The sequence below is a fragment of the Acyrthosiphon pisum genome, chromosome A2 (genome assembly GCF_005508785.2).
Source record: "Acyrthosiphon pisum isolate AL4f chromosome A2, pea_aphid_22Mar2018_4r6ur, whole genome shotgun sequence".
Classification (NCBI taxonomy): domain Eukaryota; kingdom Metazoa; phylum Arthropoda; class Insecta; order Hemiptera; family Aphididae; genus Acyrthosiphon; species Acyrthosiphon pisum.
The window spans coordinates 65891824-65900490 of NC_042495.1; the positions used below are offsets into that span (position 1 = coordinate 65891824).

The following is an 8667-nucleotide window of genomic DNA, read 5'->3' on the forward strand; positions in this document are numbered from 1 at the left end:
AATTTTAAATTTTGACCTCCCCCAATGCACCAACGATATTCACTTTTCTGATCGAACAAGATACTGAAGTTGAAAATCGTAGCATTATTTCGACTACTTATCGTGTACACAGACACAAAAAAAATAAAAAAAAAATAAAAAAATAAAAAAACACACATCATTGTAAAATCAATACATTCATTGTTCCACTCAGAATCTAAAACTTTTATATTTTTTAATAAACGACATTTTATTTATTTTAAACAATTACTAATGTTTATCAGATCTTAAGTGTTCATTTTAAAATTTGAAACGCTGTCTGTATAAATCATCTGTTTTATTTAAGTAAACTATTTGAATAATTATGATGTAGGTTAGTATGAATATTTCGAATGGTCGTTACAATAACTATAAATAATTTCTTACACTAATGGTGTTTAATAATTAATTATATCCTTTTTTACTTGTGTTTTATAGTCTTTACACGACGGGTCTTCATCTGAAAGTTTGAGATCAATAGTCAACACTATGATGAAATGTGAGGACGATCTCTTGGATATTAAATTCGACGATCTGGACCTGATGCGGGTTGTCGTCTACAATGCAGTCGATGTTGAAAATGTAGTTAAAAAGTATTCTTCGTACCTGAAGAACACCATCGATTTACTTGTATGTGACGAGTATGCACAACTCGGAGCACCAAACGAAGTGATCGACAAAATATTTGACATGATATGCAAAGCGTGGGCCGTTCCCAACTGCAAACTTGGGTACGTGTTGTGCAACACGTTACGCGATTCCGGTGGACTGGAATTGTTAATGAACAATTGCATGTCCAGTGACCAAAGTCTACAGTTCTCCAGCGCCAGACTGTTGGAGCAATGTCTGACGACAGAAAATCGTGAATATGTATTGGACAAAGGGGTCGAGAAGGTCGTGAACGTAGTATGCGAGTACAAGACTCAAATCAGCTCGGTTGATAAATTGAATGTCAGCGCCGGTGAGATATATTTTTTAATACTCACCTAAATAATTTTTTTGCCAATTCGTTATTATTTTTTTATTAAAAAAAACTGTTCTTAAATGTTGCCGCACGAGATAGGGTTGAACATTTTCAAATCATAATATGCTTTTAACGTTCCAAACGAAAGATGACAATTTTTGTTCAAACGTTCAAGTTTATCGATTAAATACGAACATGTGTTATAATAAGGTGTTCGGTAATATTAGATCTAACGTGAGCAAATTTGTATACTATACTATTGTAATGTTAACAAACTTTCTCTCCTTCCTAGCCTTACCCAATTATATCTTGTTTATTAAACAATTTTTTTTTTAGGAATCCTTGAAAACTTATTCAAACACACTGAAATCATGTGTAGCGATGTAATAAAACTCGGTGGTTTAGACGTGTTGCTGTACAAAGGTCGAAATCAAGACACCGAGACCTTGAAACATTGCGCCAGTGCTCTAGCGAACTTATCGCTGTATGGAGGACCAGAAAGCCAAGATAAAATGATAAAGCGTAAGGTGCCCACGTGGTTGTATACATTGGCGTTTAACTCAGACGTCAACATAAAGTATTACGCTTTCTTAGCAATAGTGGTTTTGGTGACTAATAAGGAAGACGAGGTGGCCGCGAAAAATTCCAGATCTCCAGATCCGATTAATCCGTTCGTCACCACGCACACGCCGACAGAATTTGACGAATCCAATATGGCTCCGCATTCCCTTGGCCAAAGTCAAAAATGGCTAGAGAGACTAGTCCCGGTTTTGAGTTCCACTCGGGAAGAAGCGTGCAACTTGGCTGCTTTCCATTTTTGCATGGAAGCCGGGATTAAGAAGCAATTAGGTATGACCAGCGTATTCAAAGCGATCAACGTGATTGAACCACTAAAAGAAGTGACCCGTAGCGGAAACACCCTAGCATCCAAATTAGCTGCCAAAACATTAAAGTTGATCGGCGAAGAGGTGCCACACAGAAACAATCAAGAAAAAGTGCCCCTGTGGTCAGTAGATGACGTACATGAATGGGCCAAACGAATCGACTTTTTCGAGTTCGCCGAATACTTTTCGGCAAATCTAGTTGATGGTGATATTTTGTTGCACATTAACGAGGACAACTTGAAATACGACATCGGAATGCAAAATGGATTACAGAGAAAAAGGTTGGTAGTGTGTTTGGTTGAGACCCGTTTCGTCCAAAAATTACGCTCTCCGCTAATCGCTTTGCCAGTTTCAAAGAAAAATAATTGGTGAAAGATTGATATTTATGTAAGTCGTTGACAAGGCCAAAGAGACAAATCAGAAATTATCCAAGTGATAAGCAATAAAATTAAAAGAGATTTTTATCACTTGGGTGTATTTGTGTATTAGGGTTATTGACTAAAGAAAGATCAGACTTTTAAGTTTATTTTTAGTTCGCATTAATATATTAAACATTTTTTAGTATTTACATTTAAAAAAATTCAAATTTAGTTCTCAATATTTATAAAAACTCTTTATTAAAAAATCTACGCGTACAATAAAACTATAAAAGTTTTTAATTTTGTTCAAAATATATTTATACAATAATACCTGCTACATAATATTATTATTTTAATTTTTCCTGGCGTTTGCTAAATGTTATTAAAATATTATAGATAATGTACAACATTATTTAACAGAATCATTGCCAACATAATTTTAAGTTGATCTAAGCTGTCTAAGTGAAACGGGAATCATAGATATAATAACAACATTTTGGCGAAACGGAAGGTGTCATATGTCATTTACGTCATATCACAACCTGCAGGACTGTAAATCGAAATTAAATATTACAATTTTAGTTTAAATTTTTCCTGGTTTAAATATAAAATAAAATATTGATTTTATGATTTTTATATTGTTGCTCGTGATCAATGTAATTGTATCTTATTTGTAATTAGATATTTAAAAAATAATTGTTCTTATTAAAATATAATTTCTATACGAACCATACGGGCAGGATCATAGTTCGCGAGTCTAATAGAAAAATACATGAAATTAGCTATTACTGTCTGATTAACTACCGAAGATTAATATAGTAGACACGTAATGACTTGTTGAATTATTTTAATTAAACTGTTTTCTGGGGTAGGTAATTATGCATGATTTAAAAGACTTCGTAACACTATATTTGGATGCCAATTTGTAAAAACTCATCAAGATATATAGTAAGTAAAATAATAAAATGTGTCAAAGTTATCAACCAATACGATAAACTAATATTGTAAACACTGCAGTGAAGTATACTACATGATATTAGTATTATTTTAATTATTAAACGATAACTACTACCAATATTCATCAAATTCACCAATTTAACTCAATGAATATAACAACGTTTACTTGTGAATGTTTGCAAATGTCTTATATAATGAATTTTTAAATAATATGTCAAGATTCATCAATGATTTTGGAGTATTCCTACATTCACCAATGACTGTCAGCATTCATCAACTGTAAACATTCATAGGAACAGTAATATTATGAAACCACAGCGGCACTGAAGTAAAAAAAAATGTAGTAAAATAAACTTAAAAATTATAATAAAATGATAAAAATCGGGTAATTAGTTGTCGCTCTATTGTACAGTAGGTTACAAGTGGGTCACAGTAATGGATTATGTTAAAATTGAATTCAATGATATAATATCATTGTACTTGTAAAACGATTCTGAGTGGAGACGATTTGTCACCTAAGGATATTTTATATTATATTTATATTATAAAGCTGGTAAGTTGAACTAATATTATTTGTTAAATATAAGTAATTATATAGGTACTTTGTAGATTCAAGTACCCACGAGTAATATTTTTAAATTATAACACTCAACTAAAATCAGCCTTCTCCGATTAAATATCTAATTTCGTCTAAACTTGTACTTAAAATAACTATAAAAAAAAACTGTGTTTATAAATTTTTTAGATTTTTTGGTTATAATATGAGCTACTTACGTAAAACCTTGTTTACCTAATTTGTAAATTTTCAATATTATGATATATGTTGGCGAAATTTAAACTTTAAATGATTATAAAAAAAGTTCTTGCTTATGTATTTTTAAAATTGTATCAAGTATCAAAAATGATAAAATTTACGAAAATTTGTGAAAATTTCAAATATTTACGGTTATTCGTTTTTGAATTGCAACTGTTTCAATTGTTATACAATGTTGTAAACGCTTATAAAAATGTAATTTGATTTTCTGGGATACATTTTTTTTTTTTTTGATAAAAGTAGACAACTTTTTTTTATTCAATTTTAAAATCTTAGATATAAAACAAACATTTTTATGAATTTACAACTCAAAGTAATTTGCAAATTTTCGTGACTTTTACGAATTTAGTCAAAATTCCAACTTCGGACACTCATAAAAATTGATCGATTTACTCTCAATTTTTTTTAATTTCCACTAACAACAACTTTCAAGAAACCTTGTATTAGAATTTTCAAGTTTTTTGATCGAGCAAATATTTTTTTTCGACATTAATTGAAAAAAAAACTAATAATAATCTATTTCATATGCCTATAAATAACTCAACATGAGTCAAAATATTTTATGGTATATAGAAAATGCTAATATAAAAATTCAGTGAAAATTGCATGAAGGATTAAATTTGCTTTTGTCAAAAACCGATTTTGCATAAAAATTCCCGGTTTTCCTTAATTTTTTTTTAGTTAAAATAACAATAATAATTATGTCAAATATCAGATATTAAGCAAACATTAGATTTGTTTTTAAAAATTAATTGATTTTTGTATATAGCTTGAAGTCTGATGACACAAGGCAGACTTCATCAAATATTCACATTTGGACGCACATCGTGAATTACATTATGACTGATGACTTGTTTTTTTAATAGGTACCTAATTTTACATTTCTGGTTAATATAGATCAGAATATTGTTACCTACCTAAAATTCACTAAATTTCGTTTTTTAGGGTTCCGTACGGTAAAACGGGACCCTATTACTAATAGGCTCCGCTGTCCGTCCGTCTGTCACCAGGCTCTATCTCATGAACCATGAAAGTTAGAAAGTTGACATTTTCACAGATGTATTTCTATTGCCGCTATAACAACAAATACTAAAAATCCTAGAATTTATAATATAAGTAGTGTTGCCAACATGTTTATAGCTTATGATGGTACGGAACCCTTCGTGCGTGAGTCCGACTCGCACTTGGCCGGTTTTTATTCGTTTTGCATCTCAACCACAAAGTTGTGCATAAACACAATAGACACAATAACTACCCAAATAATATTATAATATGTTATGTTATTTATTGTTTCTAGATTTATGAGAGAATTAGATAATTTAAAACAATCAGCCGACTATAGTAGTAAAGACTCGACCGGTTTGCACTCGTTCCTAAAGTCGATCGACCCTATGTTTGACTACAGCGTGTACACGTATCCCATGTTGAATGCAGGAATAAATATGAACACGATCAGGTTGGACAGTTTCCAATTATTTAATATTATTCCATAACTATACACAGTACTATGGAAGCAATCTTCGCGAATTTTTTTTTTTTTATATACAACTAATAAGCATTAAATTATTATTATTCAGGAGTTTAACGGCAGATCAACTCTTAAACGATTGCAAAATCACAAATACTATACATCATCCTGTTATACTAAATGCAATTAAAGGTAAATGTTTCTATTAATAAAAAATACTTTTACGTGTCAATCAGTCTAAATTACTTGGTAAATCATATACAGGAATGAAATTGAGGGAATCGTCGTCGGACAAAAAAACCACGGATGTGTTTATCAGTTACAGGCGATCGAATGGATCTGAATTGGCTAGGTAAGGGGATCGTATTTTCCATATCAATGCATTGGAATTTCAAGTGTATACCAATATAATAATATATTAATATATATAGGCAACGATAACGTTTCCTGAAACAGTATTAGAAATTATAATTAGTTATAATAAGAAATAATAATAAAAAGTACTTATAATAATTATATAATTATATTAGGAATAATATACTAGATGACCCCGTGCACATGCCAACTATTTATGATTCAAAATGTGTTCATTTATTTAATATTAGCTGTAATCGTGTTCAAAACTTAAAAATGTCCATCGATCATCTTAAATCTCAAAAAACTTGTGCAACCACCACTTTAAGATGCGAGTTTTGGAAAATGATTTCTCAGTTCACTCTTTGATGGTGGTTTAACTTGATTTTTAACACATTTGATCATAATATTGCACATTTATTTAAACTTTAATCTGGTTATATTTTTTTGTAAAGATTATGCCTAACTTAAATATAATAGCATAATATAATAATAATATTCTTTTTTTTTTAAACATAAATAACGTTATTATGGCTTTAACATAAAAGCTAGGTGTATCTTGCCCCTGACTTTTTAAAATATATTAATGACTAATATTTTTGTAGTATTTAGATTGTTTTAAACTATATCCAGTCAGCAACCATTATAATATATTCAGATAAACTGACTCCCGTTAATTAATGGCCATCAAATTATTCCATCTTAATCTCCATTAAAGATCAACACAGTGAATATGATGGTTTTAACCGAAATTTGGTATATAAATATTTTAATACAAATTTAAAAATATATTCAATTATAATAATTAATAACTATTTAATTTTTTTTAACCAATAGGAACCCTATAATAAACAAAAATGTATTATTTGTCTGTGTTCTACAAATAGTTATACTTATTCGCAATAAAAAAATTCAGGGCCACTTATCGAGATAAAATATAACCTATAGATCTTTAGGATAGCTTTTTGATGGTAAAAAAAAATTCAATCGGTGAAGTAGGTCCAGAGATTACCACGAACAAACAAACAAACAATTTTTTGTTTTATAATATTAGTATAGATAATAACAACAACTTGCATTATATAATATGTTTGCAGTTTGATCAAAGTTTACCTAGAAATTCGAGGGTATCAAGTGTTTATCGACGTGCTAAAATTAGAAAATGGACATTTCGGAAATAACCTAGTAAACCATTTAAAACAGGCAAAAAACTTCGTGCTTGTGTTAACCCAAAATTCGTTGGACCGGTGTGTCGGCGACAACGAATGCAACGACTGGATTCACAAGGTAATGGAACACCTCGTGGCGTAGCACAGCGGCAGCATATAAGATACTAAAACGACGCATCTATAGGTATAACTATATCATACGTATACTAATTGTATTCGGTTTGTAGGAAATCGTGACAGCGATGCAAAACCAGCTGAACATAATTCCCATCGTAGTGGACGATTTCACTTGGCCAGAAATGCTTCCAGAGGACATGCGCAACTTGCAGACGTACGACGTGGTACAGTGGTCGCACGACATTCAGGATATGTGCATTGATTCCATCGAGACGGCTATGCATGGTGACTCGAGTGCCGTCCAGGAAGGGACCAGCGATGGTCTTTCGTCAGACCTGTTAACCGAGGTGATGGCCATCCCTCGTTCTCGAGTAGCTCCCGAAAATCGTGGACCTACCATTTACGGGTGACCGTCTACCACCATACCTGCTACAGTGACTGTCTCTGGGAAATTAATATAAATGTTAAGCAGCTGTTAATATTAAACAAAATGTACACTAATAAAAACATAGTCATCGTTATCATTAATACAAAGTACACACATTGTAACGATTCTTATTCCATTTTATCCGTAAAATAAAATTATTAAATATATTTGTGTTATAAGATTTTGAGCGTAGATAGCGATGAATATATACTATATTGGTTTTACAATTATGCGTGTTTATTAAAAATAATATTATTCGTGGATATAACTCGACTACCGGAATTCAAATAAAAAAATTTGATATAGGTACCTATCCTATTGCACTATTCTAAAATAGAAACGTAACGTACTATAATAATATCACCATATTATAAAATAACTAATGTAAAAATCTGTAGACAATTTCCAATACAAAACCCGAAAAACCTTAAAAAATGCATGCGTATGCGGTGTTCTCTTAAAACCCAAATGTTTAACTTTATTTAATTGACCTTAAAATTATTTAAGTGATATATGCTATGCGCTTACAATTCATTTTAATTAACATTAATCATTTTCTTATTTCGTATTTTCTTATTTTATTAGGTAGTTAAGTCTTACCTACCAACTTATATAGGCATTGCCTAATCATTGATTGCAAATTTTAAAAAATATTCTACTACAACAATTAACAGTTGTAGATAATTTAGTAGTACTTATAATTTAAGGTATTTTGCATGGTATCACAATTTTTTTAGAAAACATTTTTACCTATAAAATAAATCGATTTTTTAAAATTACGCTGTACGTCTGGTGGGTAGGTATCTACCAGCTTGCCGCTTGCCTGACGATACATATCTTTATCTTAGGTCTATCGCGTCAAAAGAGCAGAAGGAATAAACTTACGTAAATATTTATTCTTCCGGTGACACCATTGAACTATTCAAATGGTACCGTTCAGTAGGCGAAACACGTACTCGACGAGCATCAACGAGCGTATAATATTGTCTAGTGTCAAAGCAGTGCATCTTCGTCAATCGTCAAGGGATTGTACCTATTGAGTATTCTGGAAGTATTGACATTAATGTAATTATTCATTTGTGTAAATAGGTATAGCTTATAATCAGGGGCGGATTTACCCATAGGCCACCAAGGCA

General features: G+C 31.0%; 1 protein-coding gene across 4 annotated transcripts in view; it reads left to right on the forward strand.

Annotated features, from left to right (window-relative positions):
• Positions 1–7712, forward strand: part of LOC100161483 (sterile alpha and TIR motif-containing protein 1-like) — a 15654-nt gene extending 7942 nt beyond the window's left edge. For 3 of the 4 annotated variants that reach the window (XM_029490101.1, XM_016801898.2, XM_016801896.2), the window contains 7 exons: positions 457–979; positions 1319–2147; positions 5294–5452; positions 5574–5656; positions 5729–5816; positions 6916–7105; positions 7215–7712. In XM_029490101.1, the coding sequence (XP_029345961.1) occupies positions 457–979; positions 1319–2147; positions 5294–5452; positions 5574–5656; positions 5729–5816; positions 6916–7105; positions 7215–7514 (2172 nt within the window). In that variant the 3' untranslated portion in view covers positions 7515–7712. The remainder of the gene's footprint in view (positions 1–456; positions 980–1318; positions 2148–5293; positions 5453–5573; positions 5657–5728; positions 5817–6915; positions 7106–7214) is intronic. The other variant, XM_029490102.1, reaches the window with a different exon arrangement.
• The last annotated feature ends 955 nt before the right edge of the window (positions 7713–8667 follow it).